The sequence below is a fragment of the Salmo salar genome, chromosome ssa02, assembly GCF_905237065.1.
Source record: "Salmo salar chromosome ssa02, Ssal_v3.1, whole genome shotgun sequence".
Taxonomy (NCBI): Eukaryota; Metazoa; Chordata; class Actinopteri; order Salmoniformes; family Salmonidae; genus Salmo; species Salmo salar.
Genome location: NC_059443.1, coordinates 58,425,306 through 58,446,592, shown reverse-complemented (window position 1 = coordinate 58,446,592; position 21,287 = coordinate 58,425,306). Strand labels below are relative to the sequence as shown.

Here is a 21,287-nt window from a genome sequence, read left to right as displayed (position 1 = left end):
CAAGTCACATAATAAGTTGCTTGGACTCACTCGGTGTGCAATAATAGTGTTTAACATGATTTCTGAATGACTATCTAATCTCTGAACCCCACACATACAATTATCTGTAAGGTCCCTCAGTCGAATTTCAAACACATTTTCAAACACAGATTCAACCACAAATACCAGGGATGTTTTCCAAAGCCTTGAAAAGAAGGGGACCTATTTAAAAAAAAATACATTCAAAAAAACAAAACAGACATCCCTTTGAGCACAGTAAAGTTATTAATTACACTTTGGATGGTGTATCAATACACCCAGTCACTACAAAGATACAGGCGTCCTTCCTAACTCAGTTGCCAGAGAGGAAGGAAACTGTTCCAGGACTTCACCATGAGGCCAATGGTGATTTTAAAACAGTTCCAGAGTTTAATGGCTGTGATAGGAGAAAACTGAGGATGGATCAACTGAGGATGGATCAACAACATTGTAGTTACTTCATAATACTGTGAAAAGAAAGAAGCCTGTACAGAATACAAATATTCCAAAACATGCATCCTGTTTGCAACAAAGCACTAAAGGTAAATAAATTAATTATTTGTATTCAGGACATAAAGTTATGTTTGGGGCAAATCAAACAACGCATCATACTCCTCATATTTTCAAGCATGGTGGTGCTGCATCATGTAATGGGTATACTTGTCATCAGCATGGACTACAGATTGTTTTGGATAAAAATAAATGGAATAGAGCTAGGCACAGGCAAAATCCTAGAGGAAAACCTGGTTCAGACGGGGAGAGAAATTCACGTTTCAGCAGGACAATAACCTAAAACACAAGGCCAAATATACACTGGAGTTGCTTACCAAGACGACATTGAATGTTCCTGAGTGGCCTAGTTACAGTTTTGACTTAAATCTACTTGAAAATCTTTGACAGGACTTGAAAATGGCAATCTACAACCGACTTGACAAAGTTTGAAGAATAATGTGCAATTATTGTACAATGCAGGTGTGCAAAGCTTATCCAGAAATAATCACAGCTGTAATTGCTGCCAAAGGTGATTGTAACATGTATTGATGAACACTTATATAATCAAGATATATTCGTGTTTCATTTTTCATATTTCTTTTGCAAATGTTAGAATCTTTTTCCACTTTGACAGAGTATTTTGTGAAGATCATCGACAAAAAGAAAAGTGCACTTAAAACCATTTTAATCCCACCTTGTTGCACATCAAAACGTGGAAAAAGTCAAGGGGTGTGAATACTTTTTAAAGGCACGGTATATATTTGTATTTATTGCTGTAGTTGTTGTTGTACATAAGACTGTAAAAACACCACCAAATCAGCTGGATTTTCATTTTGGAAATCTGTTCCAAAGTATCCACACACATTATAGCGAGAGATATGTGATCGTAAACATAATATTTTCAAACCTTGCTTACATTTGTATAAGTGAAATACATCCGTCCGGGCTTCTTGCGGTCAATTTGCAGTCTACAAATTATTTGGAATTGCATTCCGTCCCCCTGACCATCCCCTTAAGAAGAAAGAAAATGCCCCATAGCTGAATCTAGTTGATGATTCCTGCATTACACAGTTCATCAATAAACAACCCACAATAAGGAAAACCCCATCCAACTCACATACAAAGAGCACATTACGCATCCACACAAAAATGTGTCAAATGTAGCAGCGGTGAGGTGGTAAAAGTAGAAAGACATGCCGAAATTCCTCTTTAATGACCCATTGGTAGAGGGGGAGCAATTTCGTGCACTGATTTCACAGGGCAACCATTTGGTGAGAAGGAATGACTCTACTGGGGTTTAGCACTGGGGAGCAACACTAGGGGGCAGCGTGCTACAGGTGACTCACTCAGCACTTAAAACGCACACACACACACACACACACACACACACACACACACACACACACACACGACAAAGACACGCATTTACGCACAAACAAACATGCACGCGCGCACACACACCTCAGCCTGACTTCTGTTATTCTATCTGTTCTAACTGTACAGGGTGAAAAAGGAGAGAGGGGCAGCTGAACAGTGACTTTGTGAAAGAGATGGATATATAACTTGTGGGAAACTATCATTCTCAATCACAATTTTACAGAGTAGTGTTACACTGAGTTTGTCCAGGTTTTAGTATGTGCTTCATGGCGTTCAGGGAATTGGTGAGGAGAGGAGAAAAACCCTTGTCTCTGTATTTGACACTGACACCACCACAGGAATCTGGGCGACCACAGATTTGGTCGCTCACTATAGGCCCTAAACTTCCATCCGGAAATCCCAATGGGGGCTCAAAACCTTGATGCGGTTTCACTGTATCCCCACAATACTGACAAACTGACAATAGCCAGATCGCAGCCAGAACCGTAATAGAGACATAACAGAGGAGAGTCATGTTGATTCAGGTGAATTGTACTAGGATCAGCCTGGATGTTGCAGTTACAGTCCATGTGGAAACGATTTAGGAACTGGGAGAGGCAGGGAAAACGAATCTGCTGAACGTGAGTTACTGTGTTCACCTCATCCTGTGGCAGTGTGGATTTAGTTATCAAGGTGCAGCCTCGAGGAGGACCGCCACCTCTGTGTTTCCTACTAGAGGCACTGATCACAGGTCAGTTTTGCATCCCACTCCTCTAATGGGTAAAGTTAGGACTCTGAAGGTACAAGCTAATCCTAGATCTGATCAGGGGTCTATTCAGAATCAGTGATGTGAAACGTTCTGACCGTTGCAGATAGATATACAATGAATAGAGCTGACAACACCCCCTAGTCTACCTGACAGTTCTACACCATACACTTCTATCTGAACGTTGTGTAACCTTGCCTTCGATGATGTGCTGCTGCTGCTGTTTGATCGCGGAGAAGCCCAGGCCCCTGGTCTCCTCTGGCTCGTTGACCAGCCAGGGGTTGGCCGCGGCCCCTCCTTCTCCACCCGCCCCCGCCATCAGGGTCGACCTGGGGAATGTCACATAACAATATGATCAGCATGCCAACGGTGTAGCGAACGCACTCCCTGTACCTGTCAATCACCTGACCGGGACACACGTCCGAACAACTGACGCGCATCGTCAACCCTCGGCTTCGCGAATAAACATGGTACAATGGACACGCGTGCAACCTCTGTAGCAAGAAGTTACATCTGTAACACTCATGTTACTCATCTGATGTTGACGTTTGTAACATTTCCTTCCCTTCAGAAACCTTCAGATGAGACAAGGCTTATTTATTTTCTTGTTTGGTTTTTACGTTCTGAACAAGGAAGCAGATATGTTTTGTTGCTTTAAAAAAAAAACTAGGACTGGCTTGTTCGACATGTAAACACTGCATGCTAATCATACACAGCCACAGGCCCTCAAGTTTCCAGTCGGGTTTCACTCTAACTGACACACACACACACACACACACACACACACACACACACACACACACACACACAAAAGAGTGCTCTTGTTGTGTTGTGTAGCGCTTAACACTGTGGTGTGGTTTCGAGCTATTTTTCTGGTAATGGGAAAAAGCTGTCTGAGGCTGCCTCAGACCCCGAGGTTGTGTTGCGGTGAAGTGTCAAGGTCTCTGTTAGTACAGATAGATCAATCCCGTCCGTCAAGACAGTGTCACCTACTGGTCAGACCCAGGTCCAGCAATTCACCTCAGACAGAGCTGACTGGACAGACTGGAGGACTGGCAATGGCTGTCAGGGAACCTTGGGGGACAGCCATTGGCTGTCAGGGGACCTTGGGAGACAGCCATTGGCTGTCAGGGAAATTAGGATTGTAGCCATTGGCAGTCAGAAGTAGGCACTTAAAATCTCCTCCACTTCCCTTAACAAAGCCCATTTACTACAATATCATACAGCTCATCAAAAATATGTAATTGTAGATGTGATTCCAGGCTCATAACAAACCACAATGTCACCAGGTAAAGTAATGGTGTGATCAGAAACCTCAATTAGGTATACTTGTTGACGTTATGAAGTGCCTCTCCTTACGCTGGTATAGGATAGGACAGGTTGTCCAAAATTGGCGCTCAAAGTTGGTTGTGATGTGTGTCAAGCATGGCGCCATGACGCCACCTCCTTCCTTCCTCTTTCCGAGGGCGAGTGTGAAGTTTGAAGCACCCCAACTTCCTCTCTTTACTCCTTGGCCCAGCTTACTTAGCAGCGGTGGCCGGGCGAGACAAGGTCGGCAGCCAGCGCTAAGCTAATCTTTCTGACATGTTTGGTAACTATCCTACCGCGTGGCGTATCTCCACTTCCTCCCGCCGTGTGAAGATTAAAGCTTATCCAATTAACCGCCCACTGGGGCCCGCCAACTTAATCAGGCATCTCTGGGCAGCCCGTATCACACTCCACCGCCGCCGAGGACCCGACAGACAGACAGGCCTCTGAGGCTCTAACTCGGACAGGGCCGATTTAACTCATTTCAACTTGTTGCAGGAGTGATCAAATATAAAGTCTCTTTATGTAGTGTTGTGGTGTCTCTCTTGTTGTGATGTGTGTTTTATCCTATTTATTTATTTATTTTTTGATCCCAGCCCCCGTCGCCTTCAGGAGGCCTTTTGGTAGGCCGACATTGTAAATAAGAATTTGTTCTTAACTGACATGCCTAGTTAAATAAAAGGTTAAAAAAAAATGAAAAAATAAGGAGAGATTGATAAAGGGAAAAGGGGCAGTAAGGGGCTTGGGGGTGTTCCAATGTGGGTCAGGGGAGCAGTGAGCTTTCAAAATGGTGGCGCCGTGTCCCTTTGCTTGATTAGAGGCTAATCTCTCTAATGTATTGTTTCACAAATAAAATAAGCCCCCTTATCCCGGACCAACCCCTCTCCTCGAAAAAATTGAACAGCTTAGGTTATCCAAGCGAGGCTAATACCCACCCACCCCAAAGACCACACACCGAGTGCCAGGCCTACCTACCCACTACCCACCCCCTCTGAAATCATCCACCCACCCCACATCAGCATCAAAGTACAGAATACACAGTACATCAAAATACAGTACCAGTCAAAAGTTTGGACACACCTACTCATTCAAGGGTTTCTATATTTCTACATTGTAGAATAATAGTGAAAGACATCAAAACTATGAAATAACACATACGGGATCATATTGTAACCCAAAAAGTGTTACAAATCAAAACATATTTTATATTTGAAATTCTTCAAAGTAGCCACCATTTGCCTTGATGACAGATTTACACACTCTTGGCATCCTCTCAACCAGATTCATCTGGAATGCTTATCCAACAGTCTTGAAGGAGTTCCCACATATGCTGAGCACTTGTTGTCTGCTTTTCCTTCACTCTGCAGTCCAACTCATCCCAAACCATCTCAATTGGGTTGAGGTCGGGTGATTGTGGAGGCCAGGTCATCTGATGCAGCACTCCATCACTCTCCTTCTTGGTCAAATAGCCCTTACACAGCCTGGAGGTGTTTTGGGTCAATGTCCTGTTGAAAAACAAATGATAGTCCCACTAAGCGCAAACCAGATGGGATGGCGTATCGCTGCAGCATGTTGTGGTAGACATGCTGGTTAAGTATGCCTTGAATTCTAAATAAATCACAGACAGTGTCACCAGCAAAGCACCCCCACACCATCACACCTCCTCCTCCATGCTTCACGGTGGGAACCACACATGCGGAGATCCTCCGTTCACCGACTCTGTGTCTCACAAAGATGGCGGTTGGAACCAAAAATCTCAAATTTGGACTCATCAGACCAAAGGACAGATTTCCACTGGCCTAATGTCGCTTGCTTGTGTTTCTTGGCCCAAGCAAGTCTCTTCTTCTTATTGGTGTCCTTTAGTAGTGGTGTCTTGCAGCAATTCGACCATGAAGGCCTGATTCACGCAGTCTCCTGTGAACAGTTGATATTGAGATGTGAGTGTTACTTGAACTACGTGAAGCATTTATTTGGGCTGCAATTTCTGAGGCTGGTAACTAATGAACTTGTCCTCTACAGCAGAGGTAACACTGAGTCTTCCTTTCCTGTGGCGGGCCTCATGAGTGCCAGTTTCATCATAGCACTGAAACTTTAAAAGTTATTGAAGTTTTCCAGATTGACTGACCTTCATGTCTTAAAGTAATGATGGACTGTCATTTCTTTTTTCTTATTTGAGCTGTTCTAGCCATAATATGGACTTGGTCTTTTACCAAATAGGGCTATCTTCTGTATACCACACCTACCTTTTCATAACACAACTGATTGGCTCAAAAGCATTAAGAAGGAAAGAAAAGCATTCCAGGTGAAGCTGGTTGAGAGAATGCCAAGAGTGTGCAAAGCTGTCATTTTTTAAATGTAACCTTTATTTAACTAGGCAAGTCAGATAAGAACAAATTCTTACTTAAAATGACGACCTAGGAACAGTGGGTTAACTGCCTTGTTCAGGGGCAGAACAACAGATTTTTACCTTGTCAGCTCGGCGATTTGATCTAGCAACCTTTTGGTTACTGGCCCAACGCTCTAACCACTAGGCTACATGCCGTCATCAAGGTGGCTACTTTGAAGAAGAAAAAATATCAAATATATTTTGATTTGTTTAACACTTTTTGGGATACTACATGATTCCATATGTGTTACTTCATATTTTTTAATGTCTTCACTATTATTCTACAATGTCAAAAATAGTAAAAAATAAAGAAAAACCCTGGAATGAGTAGGTGTGTCCAAACTTTTGACTGGTGCTGTATATTTTCCCGGGGAAACTTGAAACTGTTAGATCACATGAGAAAGATCAACAGTGTAATTCATTAGTTGCCATTTGATTTAGATATGGGCCACCAATGCTCGTAATTCGGTGTGGGACTTATAAAAAGATATTCCTCGCCTCTTTCAGCCCCTAAGTGGATTAATCCAAACAAGAAAGTCTGTAAAACATGTATAAACGGAGCAGTCTCCGATCAGACTGATAAGAAAATAGTTAACGTTTCTAAAGTCTGCTAATTTGATCAATCGATGACTGAGCCTGAGTTTTACCTCACTTTTACCACACACGGCCATTCCACTATTCCTTGAAGTTAAATTGAAAACCTCTGTACACAATCCTGTCAAATGAATGGGGTTTGACCCTCATTTAATTTCACATACAAAACATACTCAAACCCTGACAGCGGAAGTCCATGCCGTTACCACTGAGTGAGCGTCATTCATTTCACCTCCTGGCTGTCCAAATATATGTCACCTGGGCTGGAGCAGGTCATGCCCGATGCTAAGTAATGACCATTTTCCAAAGTGTTTTCCTAAGCTCCTGTACAGAGCTGTCACTACAATTAAGAATAATATGAGAATACAGGATATAGCCAGTGGCGTCCAGTGCTTTGATTGGTCCACTGGCAGATGAGGATGACAGGATGAGGATATGAGCTCAGCGGAGAGTGATAAACTATAAACTCGAAAAAGCTTGGGTTGCACATCCGACCCCTTTAATTTTCTCACTGAGCCTCAGTGTACCAGTTTCGGGAAGTGCCAAGCGTGTGATCACCAGTGCAAGGCAAGCAAAGCCTCTTGATGAATGAGAAACTGAGCGATTTAGAAGTCAACTGCCCTGCGCCGGCCCCAATATGGCAGACTAGACTTCCAAAGGCGTCGAATGGGCTCAGACAAAAGGTCGTACGGAAGTCCAAAGACTTTCTTTGCACACAAAGTTAGTGACCGTGGATCCGATAGACCCTTTAGACACATCTGGGCTGAGACAAAGTCAAGACTCTGATTAATTGGCAGCACTAGCAGATAGAAAGAGATAGTTCTCCGCTGGCAGGATGGGCTTTTGTGCATCCCCAATTGCCTATGACTGATGTTCAGGTTCTGGTCCATTTACATTCACTTTGAGTGGCGTATGCTAAAAGGAGACTTAATGAGCTGTGTGTGTGTGTGTGTGTGTGTGTGTGTGTGTGAATGACATATACTTAATGAACTATAAGAGGGAGAAATACCTCGAGGGTTCTGGCTGTGTAACGTCACCCTTGAACGTGGCATTTAGCTGCTTGTCCCTGGTGACCAGGTCGTCAACAAGGTTCTGTCTCCGATCGGCTTCCGACTGCATTCTGGAGGGGCGGTTGTATTAAGGTCGAGATTATGGTAAAAAAAAATACATAATTTAGACCCCACAACATGATAGGAAATGGACTAACATTCATCTATAAAGTATCAGACAATGCAAATCACAGATTTTCATTGCAGAGAGTGAATGATTGATGCATTTTTCTTACAAAACACTGCCCTCTACAGGACCTTTACATACAGGACCTTCACATACAACTACACTGCAGTGTCATGAACGTGAAACCAAACCGGTTTGGGGCACTGTGCTGCGTGTCATCAGTCACATGACCAGGAGGACCAGTGATCATGTGGTGAAAGGAAGGATACATGCGCCGGGAGGACGAGACCCGGAGCAAACTCTCTCTGAGCTGGTTGATGTTCTGTTTCAGCTTCTGTAGCGACGCTCGCAGTGTCATGTTCATCTGGACAGACAAACACTTCTACAATCAATTCCTAAGCATGAAATACAGTAGCTACAGTGCCTTCAGAAAATATTCACACTCCTTTACTTTTTTGACATTTTGTTGTGTTACAGCGTGAATTTAAAATGGATTACATTGAGATTTTGTGTCACTGATCTACACACAATAACACCCCATAATGTCAAGGTAGAATTTTGTTTGTAGAAAATGTTAGCAATTAATACAAAATGAAAAGCTGAAATGTCTTGAGTCAGGTACTCAACCCCTTGTTATAGCAAGCCTAAATATGTTCAGGAGTAAAAATGTGCTTAACAAATCGCAGAATAAGTTGCATGTACTATTTCACTGTTCAATAAAAGTGGTTAACATGATTTTTTTTATAACTACGCCATTTCTGTACCCCACACATACAATTATCTGTAACAATTATCTGTAAGGTCCATCAATCGAGCAGTGAATTTGAAGCACAGATTCAACCACATAGACCAGGGAGGTTTTTCAATGCCTCGCAAAGAAGGGTACCAATTGGTAGATGTGTACAATTTTAAAAAGCAGACGCTGAATATCCCTTTGAGTGTGGTGAGGTAGTTAATTAGGCTTTGGATGGTGTGTCAATACACGAGTCACTACAAAGATACTGGCGTCCTTCCTAACTCAGTTGCCGGAGAGGAAGGACACCATTCAGGGATTTCACCATGAGGCCAATGGTGATTTTAAAACAGTTAGAGTTTAATATGGTTGTGATATGAGAAAACTGAGGATGCATCAACATTGTAGTTACTCCACAATACTGACATAAATTACAGAGTGAAAAAAGGAAGCCTGCAAAGAATTTTTTAAAATCAAATCAGGCATCCTGTTTGCAACAAGGCACTTAATACTGCAAAAAATGTGCCAAAGAAATAAAAGTTTTGTCCTGAATAGAAAGCATTATGTTTCGAGAAAATCCAACACAACACATCACTGAGTACCACTCTTCATATTTTCTAGAATGGTGGTGGCTGCATCATGTTATGGGTATGCTTGTCATCGGCAGGGACTAAAGGATAAAAAGAAACGGAATACAGCTATAATCACAGGCAAAATCCTATAGATAAACCTGGGTTAGTCTGCTTTCCACCAGACACTGGGAGATTAATTCACCTTTCAGCAGGACAATAACCTAAAACACAAGGCCAAATATACACTGGAGTTGCTTACCAAGACAACATTGAATGTTCCTGGTTGGCGTAGTTACAGTTTTGAGTTAAATCGGCTTGAAAATCTATGGCAAGACTTAAAAATGTCTGTCTAGTAATAATCAACATTCAACTTGACAGAGCTTTAAGAATTTTTAAAAGAATAATGGACAAATATTTTACAATCCAGGTGTGCAAAGCTCTTAGAGACTTTTCCAAAAAGACTGCTAAAGGTGCTTCTACAAAGTATTGAATCAGGGGTTTGAAAACATACGTAAATGATATATTTCTGTATTTCATTAAAAAAAATGTGCCAACATTTCTAAAAACATGTTTTCACTGTCATTATGAGATATTGTGTGTATAGTAGATGGTTGAGGGAAATAATCTATTCAATACATTTTGAATTCAGGCTGCAACACAACAAAATGTGGAATAAGTCAAGGGATATGAATAATTTCTGAAGGCACTGCTATATACTTTTGAGGAAACAAATGTGTAGTTTAGCAGTTTGTCATCGTAGTATCAACACTTACCTTTGCAGGACTCTCTCTTGTCCTCTGTAGTCTGTTTCTTTCATGAATGTTCTCTGCAATTTCTTGGACAAGGCGGCAAGTGGCATCATAATTCTGTAACCTACAAAACCAGGTTGGTATACAATTATCGTGAGTAGTGCTATAGTTGTATATGTGGTTAAAATATTTAGTGTATGAACCACTATAATAAAGCCAGTTCAAAAGAAAATGCTGCAAATCTTCAAGGTTTAATAATAACAACAAACAAAACAATTGTTTTGGGCTGATTGAGTGTGGCCAGCTTTGTCTCAAGTTTAGACTAACTGTTATTCAGCACTGGAGCTGTGGCATTTGAGTTCTTGGTGGTACTCAATCTAAATCACAAGATCTTTCTGCTTGAGATGTCATCATGTGACGACAATTTGTTCCTCATCATAGCTACTAGTAACGTTAGATAAATTAGCTAGCTAGCTAGTTAGCTACTTAAGTCATAACCCTGCATACAGTATATTGTTTTCAGCGAAAGTGCATTGTAATTAATGTCGTGTCAACTATCAATGGAAATAAAAGTAGCTGGTTAAAGGGACGCGAGTTACTGTTACTGTAGCTAACGTTAACTATCTAGCTAATAAAACAAATATATAGGTTTGAAGACGTATTTCTATATTTTATCCAAATGCCATCTTAAATATACTCATAATTTCCATCTTAAAAGCTGCTTACCAGGGATCTTGAGACATGTTAACCACTTATAATTAATGAATTTGTCGATATTTACTCCATAAATTGATAAGCAGGGAGCACTTCCTGTTTGGGTGTGACGTCAGGGTGGTGTCCTGTGAGTAACAAACTTTCAGTCATGAATCGTTTACTGTAACCTCGATGTTGCTTTGATGAGAAGCTGATCAAATGAATCCAAATCAAATAAATTGTAATGTTCCTCTCTGACAGAGCTGCTGGTGTCCCCAAGTCCCACACCAGACTCACTGTAGCCTGCAAACCAAATGTTAATTCACAGTTTACAAATGTTCCATCCAGTCTCTGTCACTGTGTTGATGTGTATCTACCCTCTTAGGCTCGGTCATCCATTCATACATTTTTTGTAAATAAAAGACAATATCCAAACAATTTATAATAAATATTATGACTTCACTTGTTTCTATTTATTTATAGAGCTGTGGCTGTGTGGCCTTGGCGACAGCCAGCAATGTAATTATTTTTGTTTTGGTGGAATTAAGGTCAATAAAGGTCGACATAACCACTGCTCATGTTTTGTTGATTTTGAAATCTGGAAAATGTCAACATTGCCTCACGTTGCCCCCTGTTTGTCTAGTGATATGGAAGTCCTTATTGTAACATTATGTTAGGATTATGACCTCTACTAGTATAAACATACTGTAGGCTACAGCTCCTTCAATCATCAAGATAGGCACTGAGTTTGTTTTTCCTCAACAACATGTAAGCCCCCATTTAAATTGATCTATTTACAGAAGTTTCTTTGTTCCATAGCAAAACAATGTGTGTTTTGATCAAAACAATATCTGTTGTGTGAAATGATGACCTTTGCTAATTCTAGGAATAGAGGCGATCCTTTGGCACGCCCATGTTTTCCAATAAAACAGTTTCATAGAACTGTGTTCCTCTAGGAAAAGGGAAGGGAAAGGAAAATGCATTCAACTGAGATGGGTCTTGCGCATTTAACCCAACCCCTCTGAAAAGACTTGGAAAGTAAAATAATCTTTAATGTTTTTTGCTAAATGTTGCCATAAACGTAAAATAACAACAAAAGATAAACCCAGGCAAACCCAGATACCAGATACAATACCAGATAAACCCAGGAAGATAAACTGGTTAAAAGTAGGATACAGGCTTTGTGAGAACACTCAAGTCTGTATCATCATGATTTTCATACATATTCTGATATGTCTAAGTGCGTATGAAAATAATAGCATAGCCATTCACTGCCCATATATGGCAATGGAGACTGTCCTTTACACAGTAGCCTATTATCAAATGAAACAATCATCTGCCACTTCATTGATGTTTTGATTTTATTGCCCTAGTTCATTCGTTGCTGTCCGCTGGTGTTGGAAGTCGAAGAAAGGAGGCATTCCTTGTCGCTACAGTAATGGAACTTAAGTCAGAGGAATTTTCCACTCAGAATACACAAAAACACTGCAAACAAACCCATATCACTTTCTGTGCTGGTCACCTGACCAACTGACAACTGTGTAGGAAACCTACATCCACAAGGCACTCAGATGAAAAACATGACAAGGGAAGTATACCGCCACTGGAGACTGTCTTGTCATTGATATAGAGGAGAACTTGACATTTGCAGAGGAGAATACTGTACCAGACAGCATGATCCATGTTTCAAGAACGCCCAAGTTCTCCACCTGTGGGACTTTAAGTTTAGACCAGTCTCCTATGGAAACAACCACTGACCAGGACCAGGACTTGAGCTCAGCAGCCAGACTAAGAAGACCCAGGTCCCATTCCTACTACAGCCCAGAGGATGCCAAAAAGTATGGCGTAGAGACGGCAACAGATGAGAACTTTGTCAGGCCACGCTCCAGGTCATTCTATAGTTACGAGACGTCTGAGCTCTACAGAGAGGAGAACTTGACCAGGTCCAACGCCATGAGGCCGAGATCCAACTCCCTGGAGAAGAGTGGGGACGGGAAGAAGGAGAAGAGTAGTGCAGATGGGAATCAGGGGATCATGACTCGGCTCAACTCCAAGAGATCCAAGTCCAACACCAACAAACACTTGCCATGCAGAGATCTCAATGGTATGCAAATTACAGTATGTTTAAAAGTGTCCAATTTATGTTTATTTATGTATATTTAAAAAAAATATTTTGCCATATGCCTGGTGTTATATGAAGAACAGAGGGGGAGAAATGCAGAATATGCACAAACACAGTGTACTTAATCCAAAACAGGAATGTTACTGTGGATGAACACAGATTTATAATCATTTATGAAATAATCAATTTATTAATTTCTTTCTTCCTCTCTCCAACAGGCAGAAGAGGCAGTCTGAAGGGTGTACCCATGATGACCATCTCTGAATCAGACAACTGGGAGATCAGCTCCTGCTCTGGCATGAAGTATGGCCAGTTTGTGGACTGGGAGAAGATCGACCCTGAAGCTTCAGAGCGCTACCAGAGGATCCTGAAGTCGGACCACCAGGAGCTGAAGACCATGGGTCGATCAGGGTTCTGGGCCATGCCCCATACACTGAGGGCCAAGGCCTACTATCATATAATTCATGGTATCAACTGCAGGTCCATCAAACTGGATCGAGATCGTTACCAGGATGTGGCCAAGGTGCTCTTTGGGGAGCAGAAGATGAGCACACACCCGTTCCCTGAGTACATGGATGATGGTGTGATCCCCAGGTACTGACTATGAAGCTATCAGAGAAAAACGGTTCAGATGATCAAATCATGATCAAATCATTTTAGTCATTAAACTTTGATAGGAAAATTGGAAGATTATCATGCTTTTTCCAATATTGCATGTACATCATGTTATGCTCATAACATGATAACATAGCAAGTGTCTTTGTTCTTCTTCCCACCCACAGGTACTGCCTCAACAAAGCTGGTCTCAATTCTGTCAAAAAGGTCCTCCTCTGCATCGGCAAGCACCTCCCGGACATCAACTTCTGCCCAATCCTCCCAGCCTTGGTGGCTCTCCTTCTGCATTTCAGCGAAGATGAAGCAGAGTGCTTCCACAGCATCTGCCGCCTCATCGCCTACAATGACCCCAACAAGCGCTATATTGACCAGACTTTCCTCACCTACCGGGCCTCCTGCATGACCTTCGGCGACCTGGCCAACAAGTACTGCCGCGGCATCCGCAAGCTCATCGCCAGCTCCCACCAGAACCTCTTTGAGTTCTACTCCGATTGGATCATGTGGATCTTTGCCGACCTCCCCTTCACATACGCTATGAGGGTCCTGGATGTCTATCTTCTGGAGGGTTATAAGGTTCTCTACAGGGTGGCTCTGGCTCTTCTCAGCTTGTACAAGGTCTCGGTTTCATCTCGTGTCGCCGACGTGGAGGACTTCAGGCGAGACATGAAGAGCTTTGTGGAGAACGTGGCGCGTCACTGTACGACGGAGAAGCTGCTGGAGAGGGCCTTCAGCATCCAACTGGCCACACGGAGGGAGCTCAACCTACTGTTCAACGCTAACAAGGACTCGCTCATGCAGAAGGGCATCAGTATCCACCAGAAGAGGTGAGGCTGTTGGTCAAAGGGAGTTCTTCCAGAAAATGTTTCTACTCTTGTTGAACATCTAATTGGTCCACTCTCTGTTAATGGAAAACAAAAGATAGCAAGCCGTCACCAAGTCAGCCCTACTCCTCATAGGATGATTACGACAGATTACTTCCAGCTCAGTTTGTTATAGAGATGCTACAGTCGTTCTATCAAACTATTCCTAGATACTGTATCCTTTTGAACTATAAACAGTTTACAGCTCTTAACTTTCTGAGTTCCTTTATATTAATCTGTAATCTGAAGATACACTTCAAAATAAATATTTACATTCTGAAACTGTTTCTGTTCCTCCATAAAGGCAGTCATGCCAGGTAGTGGATTTTGACAGCTTCAGCTCCAGCGTTGTCACGGGGACAGAGATGAGGATTGTCTGGGCCTGGATCCCTGAACGCTTTGCCCTCTTCAATCCAAAAAAGCTGTTCAGCACCAACGAACATGGCCGAAGCCTGGCCTCGTAAGTGACTTTTATTCACTATTTTACCTTAGTAGTGGATCAAGTAGTGAAGACATGTACATTCAGCAGCCCAGAACTGTCTACAGTAAATTCAACAGCCCAGAGCTGTATAAACTCACCTTATGGTTCAGTTACATAATAGTGAAAGGCTGTGTTGTTAGAATCAACAACATTATTGCCTTTTAAGGTGCATGACCAAGTGTCCTCCAGTTTGTTGGCTGGAACAGTTAACGTGGCATCGGTTAATAACAGTTATTCATGTCTTTAGAAGTGTTCTGTTGGTCTGTCAGGAGAAAATGTTGTAGATAATATTCATCAGCACTTGCAAATCCGTTTAGAAATGCTCTGAATACCTATGTCACAATTACTGGCTGTTGTCTCGTCCTAGAGCTAGTCAAAACGTTGAGACGCCAATAGTTATTTTTCTACACTATGAGGAATCTCTGATGTCCTTCAAAGAGTTTGATTGGGATTCTCTGACTTTCCCTTGTCACTGCACTGACACGTACCTGCCTCAGCAGACATGCTGAATTGAATTGGTTCTAGCCATACACAGGGTGGTCGTGACAGGATGTGTTGACCCCAATTAAAAGTCTGACCCTGACCAGGATGTGACCCATCCAGTGAACTTTGACCTTTCACACCCATAAAGACATTCCAAGGGGTTGGGATTGTTGAATAACCGTTGTCTAAAAACATTACAAGTTGCATTGCCATTGTTCACTGTCCGTGCTTAAAGTAGTAATTACATTTTTTTCTCATTTAAAGATTTTATTCCCGTGTTGAGGGGCATGAGCCAGCCATCTTGCTTCTGAAAACTGTGGATGAAGAGGTGAGTTTACAGTAGCAGACAACCTTTTTTGTCTATTTTTTGACACTCAACTAGATTCTATGCAGACTTCTTACCCCTGTGTCACTCCACAGGTCTGTGGTGCCTTCCTGTCGACAGATTTGATTCAGCGAAAAAAGTATGATTCAGAAGAACCTGCGTATTTTGGGACTGGGGAGAGCTTTGTTTTCACGGTGAGAGAAATGACAATCTACAGATCTGAAATAGCTGATTTTGCAAATATTTTTTCCTTTGATTCTGAACAATTGTGTTAGCGTAAACAAATACTGGTTGAAATCTTTACGGATCATGCCGTAGAAGAACACAGGCTCCATTCCTTTCACAAGTCAATCAGCCAATTCAGGAACTGAATTGTTCATTGTTCTTAATTCGTTGTTCTTTCAGCTTCGTCCAGGCATGGAGCGCTACCAACGGGCTGTGGTTCACATTACAGCCAAGAGAGAACCTTCTCCAGACCTTCGAGCTGCTAGGGTCTGTGTATACACTTCCTCTGGTAAAGAGGACTCCTCCTCTACCCCAGTCTCCACCACCTCTACGACCAACCTCACCACCCTGACCTGTCCAGCCGGGATCCTCCAGGACCCCAGCTACCTGACCATTCCCTTCACCACCTCTTCCCCCGGACCTCTCTCCCCCTCACCCAAGAGGGCCAAGGAACAAGGGGCCTTCATGTTCATCGCCGGAGACCACGAGAGGCTAGTCATTGGTAAGCTGCTCATATGTATGCTAAAGTGTTTGCTGTTCATTGTCATTGGTAGAGTGTCACAAAGAGTGATCAACAACCTTCTGAAACCTGAATAGGCCTGATGGCCTAAGGAGCATTCTTGCCACGTACAAGAGTTTTTGCAGCGACTTTGACAATGGTGGTAGGGGAAACAGCTTAGGGTTTCTCACATGGCATATTCTTTGTATCCACCCTTTGTATTCTTTGTGTCGATGTCAACATTACTGAGAAGTGCAGCAGCTTGAAGTGGGCTGCTGTTATTACTGTAAATTCAATGCTGACATCTTTTACAGTGAGTGTGATGTGTTTGTCTCGCCAGGTGGCGATGGGGGTCACGCTCTCTGTCTCCAGGCTGATCTGGAGGGGGGCTACACGGAGCAATGTGACACCTTTGAGAGCGCCCCTCTCTGCAAGAGACACTTCAAGATCCGGTCATTGGAAGTGTGGGGAATTCAGAACTCCATCTCGTTCTCACACTACTTCTTTTACTCTCATTAAAAGAGGAGGCTGACATATATTTCCACCTCTTATATGAACTGGTTTCTCCTAATTGTGTTGTCCATTTGATTAGACTGTATTTTTCTTAATGTTTATAATGAAATATTTTCTATTCACACAATTCAACTTAGTTATGTGTGTGGATGCCAATGATCCATAGGCTAAACTAAATTGGGTTTTTACAGTGCATTCTGGAAAGTATTCACACCCCTTGACTTTTTCCACATTTTGTTACGTTACAGCCTTATTCTAAAATTTATTAAATCATTTTTTCCCCTCATCAATCAACACACAATATCCCATAATGACAAAGCAAAAACAGGTTTTTAGACATTTCTGCAAATTTATTCAAAATAAAAAACTTAAATATCACATTTACATAAGTATTCAGACCCTTTACTCAGTACTTTGTTGAAGCACCTTTGGCAGTGATTACAGCCTCGAGTCTTCTTGGGTATGACGCTACAAGCTTGGCACGCCTGTATTTGGGGAGTTTCCCCCATTCTTCTCTGCAGATCCTCTCAAGCTCTGTCAGGTTGGATGGGGAGTGTCAATGCACAGCTCTTTTCAGGTCTCTCCGGAGGTGTTCGATCGGGTTCAAGTCCAGGCTCTGGCTGGGCCACTCAAGGACCTTCAGAGACTTGTCCCGAAGCCACTCCTGCCTTGTCTTGGCTTTGTGCTTAGGGTTGTTGTCCTGTTGGAAGGTGAACCTTCGACCCAGTCTGAGGTCCTGAGCACTCTGGAGCAGGTTTTCATCAAGGATCTCTCTGACTAGTCTCCCAGTCCCTGCCGCTTAAAAAATGATGCTTGGCATTTAGGCCAAAGAGTTCAATCTTTCATCAGACCAGAGAATCTTGTTTCTCATAGTCTGAGTGTCCTTTAGGTTGCTTTTGGCAAACTTCAAGTGTGCTGTCATGTGTCTTTTACTGGCTTCAACTGGCCACTCTACCATAAAGGCCTGATTGGTGGAGTGCTGCAGAGATGGTTGTGCTTCTGGAAGGTTCTCCCATCTCCACAGAGGAACTCTGGAGCTCTGTCAGAGTGACCATCGGGTTCTTGGTCACCTCCCTGACCAAGGCCCTTCTCCCCCGATTGCTCAGTTTGGCCAGGCGGCCAGCTCTATGAAGAGTGTTGGGGGTTCCAAACTTCTTCCATTTAAGAATGATGGAGGCCACTGTGTTCTTGGGGACCTTCAATGCTGCAGAAATATTGTGGTACCCTTCTCCAGATCTGTGCCTCGACACAATCCTGTTACGGAGCTTTACGGACAATTCCTTTGACCTCATGGCGTGGTTTTTACTTTGTTATGCACTGTCAGCTGTGAGACCTTATAGACAGGTGTGTCCAAATCATGTCCAATCAATTGAATTTACCACAGGCAGACTCCAATCAAGTGGTAGAAACATCTCAAGGATGATCAATGGAAACAGGATGCACCTGAGCTCAATTTTGAGTCTCATAGCAAAGGTCTGAATACTTGTGTAAATAAGGTATTTCTGTTTTTTATTTTTAATACATTTGCAAAAAACTCTACAAACCTGTTTTTACTTTGTCATTATTTGGTATTGTGTGTAGATTGATGAGGGGGAAAACTAATCTAATCAATTTTAGAATAAGGCTGTAACAACAAAATTGAAAAAGTGTAAAAAGTCTAGGGCTATTTGAATTGTGTGCTATATTTGTTTGTTGATTATTTATCTACTTATCGATGAGCATGTATATTTGTGCATATGTATATTTGTGCATATGTTAATAGGGTTGCAAAGGGAGGATATACAGGGCCTTCAGAAAGTATTCACACCCCTTGACTTTTTCCACATATTGTTGTGTTACAAAGTGTGATTCTACTTAATTTAATTTACATTTTTTGTAAAATATCTACACAAAATACTCTGTAATCTCAAAGTGAAAAAAGTTATTATTATTATTGGAAAATAAAACAGTAATATATCTTGATTAGATAAGTATTCAACCCCCTGAGTCAATACATGTTACAATCACCTTGGGCAGCTATTACAGCTGTGAGTCTTTCTGGGTAAGTCTCTAAGAGCTTTGCACACATGGATTGTACAATATTTGACCATTATTCTTCAAAAAAAATGTGTCAAGCTCTGTCAAGTTGGTTGTTGATCATTGCTAGACAGCCATTTTCAAGTCTTGCCATGGATTTTCAAGACAATTTAAGTCAAATCTGTAACTAGGCCACTCAGAAACCTTCAATGTCTTCTTGGTAAGCAACTTCAGTGTGTATTTGGCCTTGTGTTTTAGGTTATTGTCCTGCTGAAAAGTGAATTTGTCTCCCTGTGTCTGTTGGAAAGCAGACTGAACCAAGTTTTTCTCTAGGATTTTGCCTGTGCTTAGCTCTATTACGTTTATTTTTATCCTAAAAAAAACTCCCTAGTTCATGCCGATGACAAGCATACCCATAACACGATGCAGCACCACCATGTTTGAAAATATGAAGAGTGGTACTCAGTGATGTGTTGTGTTGGATTTACCCCAAACATAATATTCAGGACAAAAAGTTAATTTCTTTGCCACATTTTTTGCAGTATTACTTTAGTGCCTTGTTGCAAACAGGATGCATGTTTAATTTATTTATTTTTATTCTGTACAAGCTTCCTTCTTTTTACACTGTAATTTATGTTAGTATTGTGGATTTATGTTTGTGTTGTTGATCCAACCTCAGTTATCTCCTATCGCAGCCATTAAACTCTGTGTTTTAAAATCACCATTGACTGGGTGTATTGATACACCATCCAAAGTGTTAAATTAATAACTGCACCATCCTCAAAAGGAATATTCAATGTCCGTAGTTTTTTTTACCCAACTACCAATAGGTGCCCTTCTTTGCGAACGATCGGAAAACCTCCCTGGTCTTTGTGGTTAAATCTGTACTCTAAATTCAGTGCTCGACTGAGGGACCTTACAGATAATTGTATGTGTGGGGTACAGAAATGGGGTATTGCACACGGAGTGAGTCCATGCAACTTATTGTGACTTGTACATTTTTACTCCTGAACTAATTGTGGCTTGCCATAACAAACATGTTGAATACTTACTAACTCAAGACATTTCAGCTTTTTATTTTTTATTAATTTGGAAACATTTCTTAAACTGGCTCTGTGTAAGGATCGACGCTGGAGATGAGAAGCAGGTACAGGGAGTAAACATTTAATAACCACGGACAGGAACAGGACGGAGACAGAATACGGACAGCGTCTGGACAGGGGAAACGGAAACCACAATAATGTTGACACAGGGATGAAACAGAGGAAACAGACAGATATAGGGAAGGCAATCAAAACGTGAAGGGGTCCAGGTGAGTCCAATGAGCGCTGATGCGTGTAATGATGGTGACAGGTGTGCGTAATGAAGGGCATCCTGGCGCCCTCGAGTGTCAGAGAGGGGAAGCGGGAGCAGGCGTGATACTGTCTTCAACCTAGCTCCCTGGCTCGCTCCCTGGCAGTGACCAATCCATAGAATTAGGACTTAGAATACTAGAATGGACATTAACCTTCTTATGATGGTAATATAAAGTGTCAGACATTTTTGTAGGGGAGTTAGTCAACCATGTTTTGCCAATGCTCTGATAATAGTGTAAAACAATGAATTTATAGATTATCTGTACTGTATGTTTGTTAGCTAACCAGACAGTTTTTAGAGGAGTGATCCCATAAATGTTTCTAAATAACTGCCAATATGCCAACATTCCGTTCAAACAATCAGTTGATGATAGGACTTAGACAAGTTGTAATTGCAACAAGTATTGATATTGTATCATATAATAACACTTTAGAATAAAATACAAATTTAGACATTTATTATGGCCTATTTATGTTAATGTTATAGGCTATTTATACAGAAAATGTGTATAAAACCTCTCCATATAAACTGTATTTATAATTATATGATAATATTTTAGGTTGACAATACTTATATTACATAATTTCTGATATCATATGCCTTACTTTTTATTTTCCTGCGTAAGTAAAAGCAGGAAGTGCATCACCTATGCCTTTATTGCATATTCATTCCAGACTGGTTTGGATTTCTCCCTGACCACAATAGCTTCCATTTTCACTCCATTCTGGAACTTTGAGGGTTTCTAATTTAATAGGATTTTTTTGCCATGTCTACATGGAATACAGCTTCTGTCAATTTTTTGGGCATTTTTGCATTATAGCTAACTCTTACCCTAACCCTTTTCCTAACCTGCTACGTTAATTATCCTAACTTGCTATGCAAGTTTTCTTAAACCTGCTACGAAAAGTCAATTTTGACAAAAGCTGTAACCCTTCTAGACAAAATCGAT

At 41.7% G+C, this 21,287-nt stretch overlaps 2 protein-coding genes across 2 annotated transcripts in view; one reads left to right on the top strand and one right to left on the bottom strand.

Annotated features, from left to right (window-relative positions):
• Positions 1-11,133, bottom strand: part of LOC106587090 (syntaxin-8) — a 43,370-nt gene extending 32,237 nt beyond the window's left edge. The window contains exons 1-5 of the mRNA XM_014175048.2: positions 10,877-11,133; positions 10,175-10,274; positions 8,366-8,460; positions 7,930-8,040; positions 2,831-2,961 (exon numbers count right to left, since the gene is read on the bottom strand). Of these exons, the coding sequence (XP_014030523.1) occupies positions 2,831-2,961; positions 7,930-8,040; positions 8,366-8,460; positions 10,175-10,274; positions 10,877-10,893 (454 nt within the window). The 5' untranslated portion in view covers positions 10,894-11,133. The remainder of the gene's footprint in view (positions 1-2,830; positions 2,962-7,929; positions 8,041-8,365; positions 8,461-10,174; positions 10,275-10,876) is intronic.
• Positions 11,134-12,262: 1,129 nt separating this feature from the next.
• Positions 12,263-16,991, top strand: LOC106587096 (TBC1 domain family member 24). The gene is made up of 8 exons (XM_014175062.2): positions 12,263-12,947; positions 13,184-13,559; positions 13,748-14,404; positions 14,745-14,900; positions 15,669-15,732; positions 15,825-15,923; positions 16,135-16,456; positions 16,794-16,991. The coding sequence occupies exons 1-8, from the start codon at positions 12,518-12,520 to the stop codon at positions 16,970-16,972; spliced, it is 2,283 nt and encodes a 760-aa protein (XP_014030537.2). The 5' UTR covers positions 12,263-12,517; the 3' UTR covers positions 16,973-16,991.
• Positions 16,992-21,287: the final 4,296 nt, after the last annotated feature.

What these genes read in the sequence shown, in the direction of transcription:
- LOC106587096 (XM_014175062.2), top strand. Translation starts at nt 12,518, where the DNA reads ATGATCCATGTTTCAAGAACGCCCAAGTTCTCCACCTGTGGGACTTTA. An exon ending in GATGATGGTGTGATCCCCAG is followed by an intron (nt 13,560 to 13,747) that starts GTACTGACTATG and finishes TCCCACCCACAG; the next exon opens with GTACTGCCTCAACAAAGCTG. An exon ending in TGAAAACTGTGGATGAAGAG is followed by an intron (nt 15,733 to 15,824) that starts GTGAGTTTACAG and finishes GTCACTCCACAG; the next exon opens with GTCTGTGGTGCCTTCCTGTC.